The sequence below is a fragment of the Sinocyclocheilus rhinocerous genome, unplaced genomic scaffold (assembly GCF_001515625.1).
Source record: "Sinocyclocheilus rhinocerous isolate Xijiao unplaced genomic scaffold, SAMN03320098_v1.1 scaffold1686, whole genome shotgun sequence".
NCBI classification, from domain to species: Eukaryota; Metazoa; Chordata; class Actinopteri; order Cypriniformes; family Cyprinidae; genus Sinocyclocheilus; species Sinocyclocheilus rhinocerous.
In genome coordinates this window covers 440,289-459,561 of record NW_015658988.1, presented here as the reverse complement: position 1 = coordinate 459,561, position 19,273 = coordinate 440,289, and the positions used below count along the sequence as shown (strand labels likewise).

Below are 19,273 nucleotides of genomic sequence, written 5' to 3'. Positions count from 1 at the left end.
CTGTTGTTGCTTTCAGTATGGCTATAAATGCCACGCAATATGTCATTCAAACTCACATTAGACATTTTTTAACTTTGAATAAAGCACAATCAGTACCTGATATATCACTGTCATATAGTTTGTATGTTGTTGTTCCTGCCGCGACGTCACGGAAATAGAAACCGTTTCTAAAATGGAAATTTTGTGTGTCGCCGTCGCGGCTAGTTAGGACAAAACCTCTGATTAACATGGAAAAGATACCTTTTATCGCGTGTCGCGGCATCGCGTGTACTGTAGTTAGGACACAGTGTTACAAGAACATATAACAGAACAATGTGTTTAAAGAGAATAAAAAAATAATATCAAAATGAGATTGGTCCTGCCTGTTGTTTATTAATTCCAGAGATGACGTTCTACAATGTTGTCCGTTGACGTTGTACGTAGTCATGTCACCAGAATTCAAGTAATCACTGTCCCAATATGCAGTGAGCCAGGAAACTTTCCAGTGCCCAGATTTGTGTACACAATATACTGATTCATGAGCTAGAAAGCTGATTTAGACACACCCTGTGCCTAAAGAACTAGTTTTGACCGAACTAGCAGTTAGTCAAGAGGTAATCAGTCTTACTTTCTGGATTCAAATGAGACCAATCTACCTTTTTGTAACTGACATTAAAAGTCATGACCAGTCTTGAAGTAAGTAAATAAATTAGATGACTAACGTAGTCTAAGCAGTTTATGCAACTGCCACCAGAACACCAACCACCTAACAACCACCCATATCACCCTAACAACCAAATAGCAACTAACTAGTAACATATAGCTGCCACTTAGCAACCACACTGAACTCTACAGAAAAAAAATATCTATCCATCCACCTATCTATCTTATCTGTCTATTTGCCTACATATACAGTATGCCTGCCTATCTATCTATCTATCTATCTATCCATCCATCCATCCATCTAAATTGTTTAAACCTCAAGAGTAAATAATAAAATAATTTCAAACTTTCAGACAACATTACAGACAACATCAGATTAGGTTGCTAATGCACAGACATACATGTACATGTACATACACAAAAAAAAAGTCACTTGTTAATCAAACAGCACTTGGATAATGAAAAGATTCTGTAATACCAATATTGAAGAAAACTGAAACGGTTATATCTTTTTATTTATTTATTTTACTTTTTTTACCAGTACATTTGTTCACATCTCTAGTGAACATACAAATGACTTGTCGCTTGAAACCTGTCGCGCCAATCCCGGTTAGGACACAGCGTAAGCCAGAAACCCTGCCCAAATGGTGCCGCTCATATATGCCATGTGCTCTGCCTGACTAAGCTGATTTGATGCACACAATACTCATTCCGGTATATGTTTATATATAAACTTGCAGCTGCCTCCCAAACCCACACAATGTCAGACTTACAGGGGCTACGAGGTGAGGACAGCTTCTCACCAGAGATCTGTCCTCCAATCTCTGCCTCATTCTCTCTCACACACCTCTGCTGAGCTTCCCAGCTCAATTCTTGCCTCAGGCCATGCTCAAGCCAAACTTTACAGAATTTATGTATTTCTCCCAAATTCTCTCTCGCAACATCAGCAGTCAGTAACTCGATACGGTAACAGAAGGTCAAACCTAAACTAGTCCACATTTGTGAAAAAGTCGATGCACACCGAAACAAAAACTGGAGATAGAGTGTTAAAAAGTTTAGCAGCTTCGAAGCCAGTGAAATTACGTAATTCCTTTAAAACAGATTTACAGTCCTAAATGCAGGACAGTTTAGACTCGTCCAACGTATCATTAACACAACTACAGTGTTTTTTGGTCCCAAATTTTTGTCAGGGGTCTGAGAGCAGTTTGCATGAATTATGACAATATATATCACTCCAAGCAAACTTTAAAGTTATCCAAGACTCTCAAAGGTCTTCATTTAGTGTTCTGTGCAAATGAAGACTCATGGGTAATGTCACAATAAGTTACAAGAAAAACATTGTATTCTCAGGGCTCCAGATGGCGACTAAAACGGTCACATTTGCACCCAAAAATATTAATTTGAGTGATTTTTTTTTTTTGTGATCGCCACTGGTAACTATAAATGTAGACGTTATGACTTAAAAATGTGCATGTAATGGTTTTTTTTTTCTGCCTGTTTTGCGATCACATCTTTTGCTATGTTGACGTAATAAACTGAGACAATGCGCATCAAAATTTTAGTAGAAAAAGTATTTTCAAACACCACCGTTGACGGCATACCTGCTAATGAAAAAGCAGATCCAACATGCGCCTCAGTTCAAGCGGCATGAGAACCTATCATATTTTCTCTTTACTTGGTAGTATGAAATAAACATGAATGGACATCAAAAGGTATATTATAAAATACAGTTCAACTTACTGAAATGTCTCATGTAATCACTCATTCAGTGTTTCAAACTGTGGAAAATGTTTATAGCTTGTAAACAATGCCAAGTAACAATACATTTACCTCAGAATAACCATTCTGCATCGATAAGCTCATTAGTCAGCTACAGAAAAAAACTATAAAGAGCATTTTGCTAAATATATGCGCTATATTGCATATTCATATTTTTACTTAACCTGTTGTCTACATGATAAGAAAGAGTGCAAGGAGGGACTTTGAGCTTTGTAACTTTGCAGATCTTTTTTATGCTCAAATAGCAACATTACAGACTAACTAAAGTTGAAAAAGTGAAAAAGCATAATAGGACCCCTTAAAGATAAAATTCAACACCACCTATACAGTGTAACTGCATGCTACAAATGAAGAAAAACATGCGTGCAAGGATGGACAAGGACTGGATGTGTGCAAGACATATGACAACATTTATAGGATGTATTGAGGAGGAGCCCAAACTACACTCAATGGCCAAGTGATGCTCAATGATATTGGCACAGATTCGGTATAATAAACCATTCTTTGTCACTGTATATAGTTCTGAAGTTGGAAAAGACATTGAGTTCACACTTTAAATGAACCTTAGTTCCTAGGAAATCTACAAGATTAAAATGCTAATGCTGTAAAAGGAGGGGAGACAAATGACAGTATGACTGAAATGTTAAGGTGTAAATAAATAAATAAAACATGTTTATTCTGCGGCACATAAAAATTAAAACGTTTTTCCTTTTTCCCTTGGGTTCTACAAACAAATAAAAAAATAAAAATAAATAATAAATATATTTCAGTCATGACAACTCTCAGGATAGTTTAGCATGATAATGGATGCCAAAACATCAATGTGAGACTTTCTACTGTCAACACATCCCCAGTCAAGCAGATGTGAGCATGTAAGACATGCCGGTGCTGCACATACAGTACAGCATACATGAAATAACCCACACCTGATCTATATGGGGGAGGTGGAGGATCTCTAATGGAGTTTTACAAGACAAAACTATTTAAAAGTTAAGCAGCAAGCTAATTTGGCTTCAGAATCAGAAGTGCCATGTTATGATGATGTCATTGTTTGCAGATTGCATTAAAGGCATTAAAGGCGTGGTGAATGTTTTTTTTTTCTTTCAAGGCTTGATTGTGTTTATGAGGTGCAGTTTTAGTTTTTTTTTTTACATTATTTTTCACATAAATTTACCTTTATTCTACACCGCTCTGTCCCTTCTCTTATGAACGCTCGGAGGATTTCTTGGTTTTATGAAGCCCCTCCCTCAGAAATACACAATGGGCTCAGATTGGTTAGCTGGCCCAGTGTGTTGTGATTTGCTAAACCGCCTAGTGCGCGTTCAGAAACGTCACACCCCTCACATGTTCTCCGCCGTTGTATTGTAAACAATGCCATCGTCAATATTGCTTATCAGTTTGAGCCCGAATGAGACCCAGAGAATATTAGTGAAGAGGATCGTGCAGAACCTGTGCAAGCACGGCACTTAAAAGACATTTCAGAATGGTATGTTTTTTTTTGTTGTTGTTGTTGTCTCATACTTTTAGATACGTTGTTATTTGTAACTGCTACTGCTTATGTTAATGTACTTTTAATATATGGTTGTATCCTGATTAAAGCTTTAATACAGCAGAATACATGATTGCGTTGTAGCATTTTTGTAAAGTATTGTTTAATTGGTAACAGTAAGAAGTGTTTGCCAGCAAGTATTACTCGCTACCACAGCAACCTCGTACGCGTTCATGTTAAACGCTTCTTGTAGCTATGTGAAAAATATCTGTCATAAAGTGTATAATTGGAACACAATTCATTGATGGAACTGATGAGCTGATGATCTGAATGGCAGAGAGAGAGATGTAGAGCAGAGCATGTGCAGAGCAGGGGGACGTGAGGAACAGGATTAAACAGCTGTACACAGAGTGGCCTTGAGCCATTATTACTTGTATAAGAGCAGTGCTGTAGACAGAGAAGATATGCTGTATACTGCATATAAAAAGCAGTGCACGCAGTTCACAGACCACAGAGAACAATTACACTGTTGAATTAGGGTACAGAAGAACATTAGGAGATAATGAACAGTCGGAGAGAGAGAGAGAAGCAGAGCAGAGCGTGTGCAGAGCAGGGGGACGTGAGGAACAGGATTAAGAACCACTGCTTTAGAACATTTATTTTGAAACATGTGAATCCATTAGAATCGTTAGAAGACAGAATATATATGAATATATTTTTTCGTGCACCCCTACTTTTGACGGCATGGCAACAACTCTTCCTCTTCTCTAAAGCAGCACAACATGGCCTCGCCCCCTTTGTTGCATGTTCCCGGGGGCGGGGTTTATGTAAATTTCAGGGTTTGTGATGTCACCAACCCGGGAAGTAGCTTGACGTAGTCCCTACGAGCCATAACTGTAGGCATTAAACTGACATAATTTTAAAAGACAATATCTCCGTTTGCATTGAACTTTCAGCATTGCAACTTTGCCGATATTGTTTATGCTCAAACAGCAACATTACACAATAACTAAAGTTAAAAAAGGGAAACAAACAACCACCCCTTTAAGAACAGCCTGTTCCATCTAAATATAAATAGTTTTGAAGATAAAAGTACATTTTCAAGAGAATTGGCTTCTTTTTCACTCAGCAAACTTTATTATCCAACAGGTAAAAACTTGTTAAACTAATAATGGTGCGAACAAGTTGTGTACATGTAATAGTCAGGGTTAGGGGTTTGTTCAAATAATATACAGCAGGTATGAGAAATAGTAATTGTGATGATTGCTGTAGCAAGCACCACTAATTATTTCCATCTCAACCCTGAGTGTCAGTGGCATTTTGCGACCATCTGGGAAACCATTAAAGGGGTACATTTAAGTAAAATTATGCTGATTGGGCTCATTTTTTTTTAAATAATGATTTTTTTTTCGTAATGGAGTACAGGTGTTTTCTACAGCTAAATACACTCATTCAAGCCTACTTTGGATTTCTATGTGTGTGTTTGTGAGAAACACAGATTACGTAAAGCTTACAGAGGTCATCTCTGTGTGGCTCATTCTAACAACGCGAGACTCTGTTTGAAGGAGCGGCACACCTGGTCCTGAATAAAGGCCTATGTAAATTGCCTGAGCCAGACAGGCCTTTCATTAGTGTGATCTCACTGTTTGAGCTCTTTCTCTCTCTCTCTCAGCATCAATCCATTCAGTCCCAGGCATAAACATTCTTTTATTCCAGCTAATCTGATCTCTCCTAATCAAAAAGCTGGTCAAGACACAGAAGATGGAAGAAGATCAGTGAAGTCAACGTGAAATAGCATTCACATATTGCTTCCATAATGTGGCACCTTTAATTACAATTTATATAAAAAGTTCATATATAAGAACAACAATTTTACAAATCTGTTCCATTGCTTAATCATATTAGAAAAACATCATGTGGTGCAACCACAGTAATGCAGTGCATTTAACAAGTAGAAATTATATTCACAAAGTCCTAAGCAGACCATTATAACCATTTTCGATGGCCAATTATGTACAGGGTAGATCAGGCTGTAAAATATTTTGTGGCGCAACTCCCCAAAAACGTAATGATAGTTACAAATTAGTAATTAATTTATATATTTCTAATTATTTATAATAAATTATATAAAATAATTTCTAATACAAATAAATACAAATTAAACAATTGCAATGATTTGTACACCCACATGTATCCAATTGTTTTTCTCCATAAATAAATAAATATAAACAAACAAACATACATATATGAAACCAACGCAAACACTTATTTGTCACTATCCCCACATAAAGGTTACATATCTCAATGTATTCCAATGGATACTTTCCCCCCCAAATCTATGCATATTCCCCATTATTGCCATAACTTTTATGACAGCATAAGGGGTGCACTGGTTTTTATTTTTATTTATTTTTTAATGACAAATATTATGACAAATAAAATAACAATTTGATTTCACATTTTGGTTCCTCACAGTTTGCTTATTATCTGAATAGCTGAATAGGTACGGTACCAAGTTTGGGGTTTCTGTAGTTTATGGTTTCTCACTTTTTCACACTTTTAGGGAAGAAGAAAAGCAAAGAACACTGAATAAACAGGGTTCTAGCATCTCTGATGCTTGGACCCTTGAATAGCTATTTTCCTGCTGGTTAACATTAAAGAGATATATGTGCTACCGTTCAAAACTATGCACTATAAAACCTAACAGTCAAATTTACTAAATAAAACCATTTCATTTTAGTCAAATACTACTGAAAGTTCATTGCACTTCATAGAAAAATGTATGTGAACTAAACAACTGATTATATTAAGCATAACTAAAACTGAATGTGATATAGCAAATTTTAATTTCTCAGTATGCTCCGTTTCAGACTGTTAAAGGAGAGTAAATGTTGCAATTAAGTGTATTTTGTATTTTTGCGCAAGATTATTACAGGGGGAGTAATGGCTGCTAAAAATTTAGCTTTGCCATCACAGGAATAAATTAGTTCGTTTTTTGTTTGTAAGTTTTTTATCAAATATGTGCAGACTAAATGAGCATTGCAGACTTCTATCAAAAAAAAATCTTATTTATTCCAAACTTTTGAATGGTAGTGTATGAGCAGAACGGAAAGTTGTTTCACAGGCTGAAAAATTATATTTTTACAAAGACAAACGTGGAAATATTTGAATAATGTGCACGATGAATCACACACAATATGACCAGCAACGTGCACTATCAAAGTAAACAGTTTTCATTTCATGTAGAACTTCAACTGAGCTTTTTCAGAAGAAGAAAAAAAAACAAATCACATATAGTAGCACACTGATAGCCTTCGGTAACAAAGTTACGTAGCCTTCGCGATCAACACACACTCCATGATACCGGTCCCCAGGGTGATGCATATCGAATGGCTGTTCGTGACCCATTCAGCAGAGCATCTTTGCTAAACGTGAAGAGAGAGCGCGTGTGGAGCGGCTGAGCGTGTTTGATTACGGAGTGACTGAGATCAGAGGCAAAAACACATTGGTATAAACTGCATCACAGATATTCATAAAAGTCATAAAAGGGTCAGTGTGCACTATAGAGAGGCATTACAGGCAGAGCTAATAGGGAGGGGATGGAATATGCACAGTATGTGTGTGTGTGTGTGTGTGTGTGTGTGTGTGTGTAATAAATATTTAATGGAAGAGTAGTGTGATGCCCAGTTGCAGCCCAAGGCTCTGCTACACGCCACTTACAGTGAGCACAACCCTTTCATCATCCACGCACACGGAATCGCACACACACAATCGCGCACGGCTCTTCCAGCTGCAGTCTGACCTGAAAACCTGTCTGCATGCTGCTCTGGCTGTCTTTCTGAATTAAGAGCACTCTCACTCTCGATTGAGCACACAATATTCTCCGGCTAGCTCTGTTACTCTCATCTTCTCTGTGTGTGTTATGCACTCCTTACCCTCCCCCGACCTTCTCCCATCATCACCTCCTGGCCTTTCTTCTCCTTCTCTCCCTCTAGTTCCCCATCCCTTCCTCTCTAATGTCTTGTATCCTGAGCTCAGCTCTCTCTGAATCAGCAGAGGTTCTCAAGCAGGTCAGCAAAGCGAGGCATTACAATTACTGCCTACATCAGCCTCAAAACACACGCGGATTTATTACTGTACTCGCATGACGCTAATGTTGGGGAATCGGTGGAATTGAATTAGCCCCCGTTTCTTTCATGGCTTTCCAGAAGATGTGGCGTGGGGTGTAATTAGCGAGGCAGCATCAGGGAGGCACGCCGGCATCTGGCCGTTGCCTCGGCTCCAATCGTGTCGCTGTCAGTCTAGACCTGCTTTGGAGAGAGTGATCAACTGCACAGCCTGGTGGCAGTGCTGCTGGGAAGAAAAGGAGAGAGAGCTGGGGAGTAACAGTGCTGGAGGGCCAGCTCTCTCTCTGATTACTGAGCTTATTACTGCGAGGAACTAGACTTGCTTATAAGCCGTGTATCCTACAATAGAGATGCATTTTTCTTTCTCTCCTGTTCTGCTCTGTCTCTCTGCTTAATGTTAAGTGTTGCTCTGATACTGATTGCTGCTGATGATTTTTTTTATGTTACACTGGACAGACGATAAATGGATGATTTCATATTATAACAGATTAAAATAGATTAAAAAACAACCTTTATGATAGAAATAAATGCATAAATTGGCCTCAGATTTGAACACTTGAGTCGCATTTAATGTTGTTTCATTGGTTACAAAATATCAAATTAAGTAACATCTGCAAACTTTTTTATTTTCTTAAATACTGAATGTATTGACCACAGTAACCACAGCTCATCACATTAACTACATTGATTAAATGTGTGTTAATTTTGAACAATAATGTCTAAATTTCAAAAACATATTTTTTGCTTAAGATCATTTCTTTAAAACACATGCTTATCGGTTTGATATTAGGTAATATAATGATATAAAGAGTCATTTACAGCTGTATATTAAAATAAAATGCTATAAATAATATTTTATTAATATTATAAATAAAACAGTCTATGAAAAAGCTCATTATTACACCCAATGAATTTTAATCATAAGGTGGGTATTATACAAGAGAGTTTTGTGTATGTGGTCTGAAAAAGAGTTGGGTAAACATGCTGATTTAGGTATAAATAACATGCACGAAAGAAGTCTCTTATGCTCACCAAGGCAGCATGTATTTGATTAAAATACAGGTAAAATAGTAATATTGTTAAATATTATTACAATTTAAAACAAGTTATATTTTAATATATTTTAAAAAAGTAATATAATTTTAAATTAATTCAATAAATATGTGTTTTTATTATAACCATTAAAATATGCTGCTTAATATTTTTTTGAGAAAATCAATGTGGAGATACATACCGTATTGTCCCGAATATAAGACGATATTTTTTTCTTGGAAATACATCTGAAAAAATGCGGTCGTCTTATATTCAGGGTCTAGACTTTGACATGTCAATAATACACCCACAACACTAGGTGGCGCCAAATACGCATAAAACGAGTGTGCCATGAAATAGCCTATACAATGTAATGCGTGTTGTAAAGATCGCGAGTAAAAACAAAAGAAGCAGAAAACCTTACAGCTGCATGAGTCGTGACTGTCACGTTAGCCTGATGGGACCAAACTCCCTTTGTGATTTTAAAACGTAAGACAGTACCCAGATTTGAAGACTACAGTAAGATTTAACTTCTACTGTTAATAAGATTTTGGTAGGCTACTATTAGATGGATAGCCTAAATGTCCTAATTCAGATGGGCTACCTGTTTTTATTTTTAATGGTGTATCAAAAAGTGTATATTTTTTAAATGTGACTGTTGGTACATTTTACCAGTTTTTACCATACTTTCAAAACAAAAATTAAAATAGGAAAAATATGCAATATGAAAATAATTGAAAACAAAATGTGTTTTACTGAGAAAAAACAAGATTTGGTTTTTAAAAAGCCTTTTTCCAAAAGGTACATCTGGAAAAAGGGGGGGTCGTCTTATAATCAGGGTCGTCTTATATTCGGGACAATACGGTACTTGAACTTGAGCAGCTGTAAGTGAGAAGGAGCAGGGTAAAAGTACAGGTGCACCTGAGGTCACCGTCAACAAAATAGCCCCTTCCAAGAATACTTGGAGATGGAAACGAGCACATGGCTGTCTGGCCAAAAAGCAGCATCCACTATGACCTTCACTCTAAGCAGAACTTAGGATAACAGGCCACAAAAAAATAAGCCAGCACCCCTCATGCCCTGGACCAATAGAAAAACACATGCAACCACTGAACTTCATCTTTAGTTAGACCGATCTTTCTGTACTTCCCGGTCTTTACTACTTGTCATTGGCACAAGAATACCACATACTGTACAATATCCCTCAGCAGCTTTATTATACGATTAAACAGTGGTTTACTGAACAAATTGCTCTTTCTTTAAATAAATTCAATTTTAACTAAAATGTACTTAGGGATAAAAATCTCTATAATAAATCTCTATAGGGAGCCCTTTTACATTACTATAAGGTTACAATTAACAAGAGCCAAACAGAGCCCAAATTTAAATTACTATTTATTTTTAAATATAATACAACACCTAGCTTTAAAAATGCAAACATGTACAGTGGGAAAAAATATTAATTTGATCCCCTGCTGATTTTGTAAGTTTGCCCACTTACAAAGAAATGAAGGGTCTGTAATTTTTATGGTAGGTTTATTTTAACGGATAGACACAGAATATCAACCAAAAAATCCAGAAAAAACAATATATAAAGGTTAGAAATTGATTTGCATTTCAGTGAGTGAAATAAGTATTTTATCCCCTACCAACCAGCAAGAATTCTGGCTCACACAGATTGGTTATGTGCCCATGTGGAACACAGATTAGTCTTGCCACTTTAAGAAGTTATTCCTAATGTAAGCTCGTTAGGTGTATAAGACATCTGTCCACACAATCTGCATCTTCCATTCCAACCTCTCCCACCACCATGGGCAAGACCAAAGAGCTGTCAAAGGATGTCAGAGACAAGATTGTAGATCTGCACAAGGCTTGAATGGGCTACAAGACTATCAGCAAGAAGCTTGGTGAGGAGACGACAACTGTTGGTGCAATTATTCGGAAATGGAAGAAATACAAAACAACCATCAATCGGCCTTGGTCTGGAGCTGTGCAAGATCTTGCCTCATGGGGTAAGGATGATCATGAGAAAGGTGAGGTACCAGCTCCGAACTACACGGCAGGAGCTTGTTAATGATCTTAAAGGGGTCATGTGATGCGATTTCAAGTTTTCCTTTCTCTTTGGAGTGGAACATCAGTTCCCCTGTTTCCCCTTCGGCATGCATGCTGACTGTGGACACTGATGACTTGCCTGAGGTAAATGAAATGCTACATGACATTTTATTTCCACGCTGTTTTATTTACGTCTTTCCGCGGTTGAACACTGATTGAATGATAACATGAGGCATGAAATATTCATTCATTTTTATTTCATTCATTTTTTTCATCTCTTCTATCAAAATAATCATTGATAAAAAATAAAAAAAATTCAATTTTTTTTTTTGGCATATATGGTTCTATGAATCTGTAACATCCACAGAACCTTTCCGTTGCATAAAAGGCTCTTTTCAGTGGAAAAGATTCTTCAGATTATTAAAAAGTTTTTCACACTAAGAAAAAAAGTGGTTCTTTTAAGAACTGTTCACTAAAAGGTTTTTGGGGAACCCAAAAACAGTTATTCTATTGCACTGCTGGCGAAAACCCCAATTTGGAACCTTTATATTTAAGAGTGTATTGTGTAAGGCCAGCCAAAACTGAAGCTTGTCGTTTTGACCAAGCCCTAGCCACTTCTGCATGCAATTTGCATCAGACGGTCAATGGGGTGTTCCGTCTGAAGCAGAAACAACTGTGATGTCAGCTAAGAACCGCTTCTGAAGTTTAAAAAGTTGCTGATGCTTCGATAAACACAACATGTTTTTAAAGAAACTAAAACACACAACAGCTGTTGATCATCACAGGCCATCAGTTCTGAAACCAAATTTCAATTGAACCTTGAAAGTTCAAGGGAATCAGATGAACTCCAGCAAGAACTTCTTCAAGCAGCTGAGAATATAAATGTATCCGCCAGCAAAAAGTGATGAGACGAAAAAACCCAAATGCTGCATAAGCAGGTTGAAGCAGAGGGCTAAAATTGGGCCCATTCACTGGAGGGCTCAACTTTTGCCAATCGTTGGCAGCTGACCAGCCAGAAAACAGGAGTGCAGCTAAAGAACAGCTACACAAACTTTAGTTTATCACGCCTGACTTTTTCCTTCTGAGCGATACTTTCTTTCAGCGCTGCAAACCAGGGGTTGTCGGCAACACAAGCTGTAGCTCCCAAATTCTCTTCTTAATGGCAGATCTTCCCCTGTTAATAAAGGAATAATGAGGAAGTCTGTATGGTGTTCGGTCCCCTGTGGAAGAGAAGCTCTCAGCACTCACAGTAAACACATTCTGTTCAGACTAGAGCTGATCAGTTTGATGTCTGACTCCATGCAGATGGTTCCATTCTTAAACAATGCAGGCCAGCGTGGTTAATTGCTACTGAGACGACCGGAGGTGCGATTACGTGAGCATTTCTGCTGCAGGTGAGTGTGTGTTTTTGTGTGACAGGACTGACTGACGAGCGAGCGAGTGAGCGCCCTTGACTCGCGGCAGGCGAATAATGCCTATAAGGGCTGGGGGAGGTTCGTTATCAGACATATCCCCCCACCCCATGCACACATATTCACGCACACACTCGTGCGCACACTTACACACACTCTGTGAGGACAGTGTAGCAGTCTTACCCCTTCCCGAAGGCACCTCATTAACACGGTGTAGGCGGCAGCAGGAACGACCCACAATCCTCCTGGGCGCTCTTTCTTCTCTTCCTGCAGGGGAAGGAAAGAGAGTATGTGTGTGTGTGTGTGTGTGTGTGTGAGAGAGAGAGAGTGAGCGAGAAAGAGAGAACTATTACCGAGACTCATTGGGGGAACAATTAAAAGCAGCAGAATGCAGCCACCATCATAATGAGGCTAAATAAATAAAGTCCTGTGACGGTAAATAAGACAACAGGCTCGCTGGCTCAGGCAGGTACAGGAAACACAGCGTAAATTATAAGCAATGATCGTGTCAATTAGAGGAAAAAGCGGGGAACGCTGCGAAGCAGCATCCTCCTCTCATTTAACTTCTAATACTTGCGTTCAGCACAGCGCTGAGACTGATCGTCAACATCAACAGCAGATTGTGAGCGAGACCTTCGTACAAGTCAAGGTCTGATTTGGATTTCTGTTTATATGTAGCTGCATTTTGCAACAGCCTACTGGGTGTTATAAATTCAAAATGATTTTTTTTAACAAAAAAAAAGTTTTTTTTGGTTAACTGATGATTACTTTTAATAAAGGTAGAAATTTTATTATGACAAATTGGCCTTGAAAATCCTCTAAGTAAAAAAATAAAATACATGTGCAATCAGTTTTAAAATTCAAAACAGTGATTGTAATTTATTAATGCATCACTATCACAAATTAACTGAAAGTTCATATTAATAATTACAATGGAGCAAAATGTCTGCACAGTAAAATTAATATGAGCACGGAAGTAAAACTGTCAAAGAGTTTATGTATTTTAATTTTGTATCTTCAAGCTTGATTAATCTACTTTTTTTTAAGAATGATTTATAGTTTTGCATTTTAAACTATATTTATATAAAATTTATACATGAACTCAAAGCTACATTTGACCATACCTGGTATTTTGTTGCAGTTTATGCAATAAAGCATTTTATGGTCAATTGAGCAATTCTGAGGACTTCTGAGTTTAGGTTTTTTTTTTTTTTTTTCCCAGATTAGAAGCACCTCTTGCAATAAGCTGATACCCTTGAGTGAGTACCTCAGTGGGCAAACTGTTCTTACAGAGAACTTCCCAAACTTTTTCTAGGGCGATTAAAATTGATTATCATGGGATAGCATCTGAAAAAGGGGAAAACTCCACCCCCCAGTGGCTGATAAAACAATTTTGGAAGCAGGAATCATTCTGTGAAAACTAGCACCATCTTATTGGTTTCTCTTTGCTTGCTGTACACTATGTACAGGTTAATACAAAAATAATTAACCTTGACTTCTGATAAATCTGAAAAATGTATTTGTTTGTTTGTTTGATAATGATGTAAGCCAAACCCTTAAATGTATAATTTATGTTGCATTAGACAATAAAATATCTAATCATGTAGGGCTGTAAACACAGAAGTCACTGAGCTATGACAGTGATGGGCCCACCCACTTTCAACTGTGGCCCACCCAATAAGATAATTTTCCAAATGGATCTAATTTATTAAATAATAATAATAATAATAATAATATTAAACATATTATTTCACTATAATGTTTTATATTTACTTTAAAAATATATATTAAACACAAGGTCACATGGTCAATTACAGGCAGTTTCTTAATTGTCCCTCTTCCTATAGGTGTCTACGTTTGTCAAAATGATGATTTGTCAGTTTTTGTAATTCCCACCTACAATGTTATGTTTACGACGTAAGACATAATAGCAAAATGCGCGCGTTTGTGGAGTTGAATTTTGAAAATAGTCAAACAAAGATCAATCAGTCAGTTCTTTAAAAAGTATATATCCGGTATCCCAATTGAAACTAAGTCTTAGCAATGAATCCAGACCGTCTACAAATGAAACCAGACCAACCTGCATTAAACTTTAGAGCCAAGCATGTTTGAAGCATCATATTAGCATTGGTACAATGTCTGATCCGCTAAACAGATGTGTTCCTTTGTGGAAAGAAACACATAAACATTGTGATAGATACTGTTCTCCACAACAAACTACATATTTGTAGTCCGTATTTCTACGGTCCTCGATGTTTACTCTTCTGTGAACGTGAAAAGAGACTTGATTATCATCTGCGAAGCCCGTTGTCTCAGACTGAGATAATGCTTTACAATAAACTTATTTTAGTTAACATTAATACATTAACTAACATTAACAATGACCAATACATTTGTTACAATATTTATTCATCTTTGTTAAAAATACAACTGTTCATTGTTTTGTTAGCTCACGAATGTTAACAGATACAACTTTTAATTTTAATAATGTATTAGTAAATGTTGAAATTATCATTAATGTTAATCAGTGCTTTATAAGTACAGTATTGTGTATTAAACCTTTGTGCTGTATTTTCTGTTGGCAATTTAACATGCAGTTTTCATACGCTACACTTTATTAGGACCAGTTGGTTAACAGTAATTGCAAAAGTGGCTCAGAAAAAAAAAAAAAACGAGTTCAAAGAAAATAATCACTTGTTTGCATATAGCACTTGGTTTTTATTGTGGCTAATTTATCGTCAGTTTTTCACTATATTATTTATAGCTATGTACACTATACACTAACATTTCTGAAATGGAATACTGGAAACTGAGGGTGAACAATGTTAAAGAACAAATATACTATAGTTGTAGGGCTGGGCAATATGGCCAAAAAAATATCACTATAATTTTTTTTTTCACGTCAGTCCGTATCGATAATTATCACGATACATTTTTTATTTAATTTACACATTTTTATTTCTTTCAAGTTTAAAGGCAGATTTTTGCTCCAATGTGAAAGTTGTAAAAACCAGATGGTTAATTGTGGTTTTAAATTATTATTTATGGTCAGAACATGACAAACGCTTTGTTTTTGAATTCTTTATACTTTTCCAGTCATTTTTTCCTTAACTTAATAGAAAAAAATAATCATTTCTTAGTTCTGCATGTTCTAATTAATAATATTGTTTAAAATCTAGAAACAGGTTTGTGTTGCCTGATAATATTAATAATATTTTTTTCTTTTTTTGCTCTCTTAGAAATACACGTTTGATAGTAGCTTGAGTTTGGATGCAGAGGCTGGGCGATATGGCCAAAAAATGATCATGATAATGTCTGAGTTCTGCATGTTCTAATGAGTAGTTTCAAATCAAGAAACGGGTTTGTGTTGCCTGATAATATTAGTAATATAACATTGTCTCTTAGAAATACACATTTGATATTAGGATGCAGATGTAGATTTATGTTCATTATCAAAATCAGTTATATCTGTAAAAATTGTAGCAATCTCATTTTTATATGGTGACATTTAATTATTCTCACTGTTTTTTTTTTTTTACCATTGGTCTTCCATAGTAGCATACATTTAGATCATTACAATCACAGTTAAAACCACAAAGATAGCACATCAATACCATGGTAAAAATGTAATATGTAATATTAGTACAAACGCATAAACCCTATTGCTTAAATCACAAAAAAAAACTGTAATTATATTCCATTACTCCTCCTTCAATACATTTAATACGTCTACATTAATATAATAAAATTTGACACGAATAGCCACATTTCTGACACAATACCATATTGCAGTTAGTGGTACTACAGTAAATCTATGGTAAATGATGGCGATTTGTAGATTAAAAAGTATTCTGTAAGTATTAAAAACTGACTGTATCGTTGCACACGGTGTTTCTCCTGTGTCAGCGCTGTTTCATCTGGCTGTAAACAGAGATATTTGTGTTCTTCACTGAATGCAAGCGCTTCACACTCGATCTTACATCGCTGTTTAGTGTCGCGTGATCGAGACTCATCCGCGAGTAACGCATCTGCTCTAGTGAAGCTCACGCCGCGCCGCTGTTTGAACTTTGAGCAGAGCTGATAAACGCTCCGAGACACGCTTCAAATTACTAGCACTCTTTCGTTCCGCCTTTGCCTCATAAACATTATATTGAACATTTATCGAACTCTTGTTATCGTTTATCGAGAAAATTTATATCACGCGATAATTATCGTTATCGATTTATCGCCCAGCCCTATACAGTTGTGTTTTACTGAATGACAGAGTGAAGAACAATGAAAGCTAGTGTGTGTGTGCGCTTCCGTGGCTTATCTTGTATCACTCCCATTCATTATGTCGCAGAAAGCACAGCCACAGTTTTCCACCTGGACCGTTATTGACATTCATAGCGTCAACTCACCTATCGCTCGCATTACACTAGAACGGAGCAGTGGAGAAAAGTCATTAGATAAAGCCAATCAAGGACACAGCGTCCCTCACCCTCCCCCTGCGCTCAGAGCTAATGTGATCAATAAAAGCTGTGTGTGCTGTTGTACTGTGTGACCCTGAAAAACACATCCCTACAGGAGATACACACTTATATAAGCCCAACAAAACATGTTATCTGCTAACCTCGGGTCCCTTACAGCGATCGATACAGCGATCAGATTAGGGTGACCAGACGTCTACAACACAGGACAAATTTTGGTCAAAGGAGTCTAAAAAACAGGCCATCTCATCACACCGGTTGTAATGAGGTAAAATGGTGCTGTGATGAGCCATTTATGGACTCCAGAGGCTGTGCTTCATTACACCTTTGGACCTCATTCACAGGCTGCTGTACGATGTGCGATGCTGAAAATCCCTCAACAAAGTGTTGCAGTGTTACCGTGACAGACAGTAGATGTAACATGAGTAAATGCAAATAAAGAGTGTATGGTTTTTAGCAGTGATCTTTAGAGTACTAAAATTCTGTCAAAGGTTACACCAGACTGCATCGGTTATGAGGTGGTTCTCATGTTGAGGTTAATGAGGTCTGAGAGGTTGTGTGAATCTCTCCTCATAAGGGAGCTTTTTATATGTCACAGAATACTCCGAGGACAAATATTGCCTGTAAGACATTTATGAGAAGCAAATTGAGCTGTATGAAATTTCAGGCCATTGAACATACTGATCTGTTCTTGAGATCGCAATCCGGTGGCTAGTCCCCCTAGAAGCCAAAGTGGAACTTGTGCACTGATCAATAATTACGTCAATATAACAGACAGTCTGCTTTATTTTTACGCCACCCCAATTTCAATCCGTCACTAATTGGACTCATGTGTATATTGATATGATATGCTAGTTATACTGTAGGTGATTCTTTAATTAGAGGAACTCTTGTGTCCCCTAGGATAATTTTGAGGGGATTTTATAAGCAATAACAGATTTTAAATAACAGATAATAACTACCCAGATTTTTAACTTACCCTTTAATGTACACAAAATGTTAAATTGAGATTCACACTCTTTTTCCTACAGAAAACAAACAAGCAAACAGATTGATTGATTGATTTAGTTTTTATGAGTGCAATCTGTATTTTTTACAATTGTCTCAAATATTGACGTCATTATCATCACACCAAGCATTTTATCACACCTCGCTTTTTCAGACCGATGAGTTTTGTAAAAATCGACGCGTTTCAGAAAGGCGGGGCATAGAGGAGAAACAATAATGTACAGTATGTGGAAAATAATGTGTTTTTTGAACCTTAAACCGCATAAACACATTTCATTACACCAAATACACAAAATAATGTTCTTTTTAGCAGCATCATATGACCCCTTTAATAGTTTCTAATAGGGCTGGATGATATGGCCAAAATTTATATCATGGCATAATAACAACAAAACTGCTTGTGAAAAGTGCTTTTGTAAAATAAAGAAAACACACAGGGTGTGCTGTTGGTCTACGTGATCTTCATTTTGAAACGTGTCACAAAAATGAACTGAAACTCAGCGAATTCTCGACACAAGAGACATGAGAGATATATCTATAGAAAGCTTGACATGTCTACTTTTAAACGAAGCAATTCTTATTGAAAACAAATATTCTGTGATAAAGTAATCCGTATGAAACCAACGCAATGTCCAGTCTTTCCCGTCTACCTTCATTATCTCTACTGTGACCACACCCACGAGCCGATCACGCTTTTGATATTACAATAGTCCACGTGAGACGCGCGGCATGTAAATGCCCACATCACAGTAAACAAAGCAGCAAGACTTTTCCTCAAGTTCATCTCGGCTACTTCGTTTCTGGAAGACGCGCTGAGAAGAATAAGACAAAATTTACCTCAGATGAAGAGGCGCTGAGAGGAATAAGCTTTGGATTTTCCTCAGAAGAACGCGGCGGCTTGATATCCAGTGGACGATATCATTTACACGAGTAAGTCTTTTTTTATTAGCCTACTTGCATTAGTTGTTATTAGCTGTTACTGTGACACAACTTGCACATATTTTAGTAGTTAAGACTTTTTCCAAACCATGATTCCTGACTAAATGTATAATCAAGTGAAACATGAAGATTAATTCACTGCATCTAATGTCTCACGACGCCAGGATGTTTTTTTAAAGGGGTCATATGATGCTATTTTAAAGATCATTATTTTGTGTATTTGGTGTAACAGAATATGTTGACTTGCTTTAATGTTCAAAAAACACATTCTTTTTCAAATACTGTAAATTATTGTAGGTCCTCTATGCCCCGCCTCTCTCAAAC

The 19,273-nt window shown here is 36.8% G+C and overlaps 1 protein-coding gene across 1 annotated transcript in view; it reads right to left on the bottom strand.

The window, feature by feature from the left end:
• LOC107723070 (serine/threonine-protein kinase ULK4-like) overlaps nucleotides 1–19,273 on the bottom strand; it is a gene marked incomplete at its 3' end in the record, with an annotated part of 108,985 nt that overhangs the window by 57,517 nt on the left and 32,195 nt on the right. Inside the window, 1 exon segment of the mRNA XM_016531574.1 lies at nucleotides 12,717–12,800. Coding sequence (XP_016387060.1) covers nucleotides 12,717–12,800 — 84 coding nt within the window.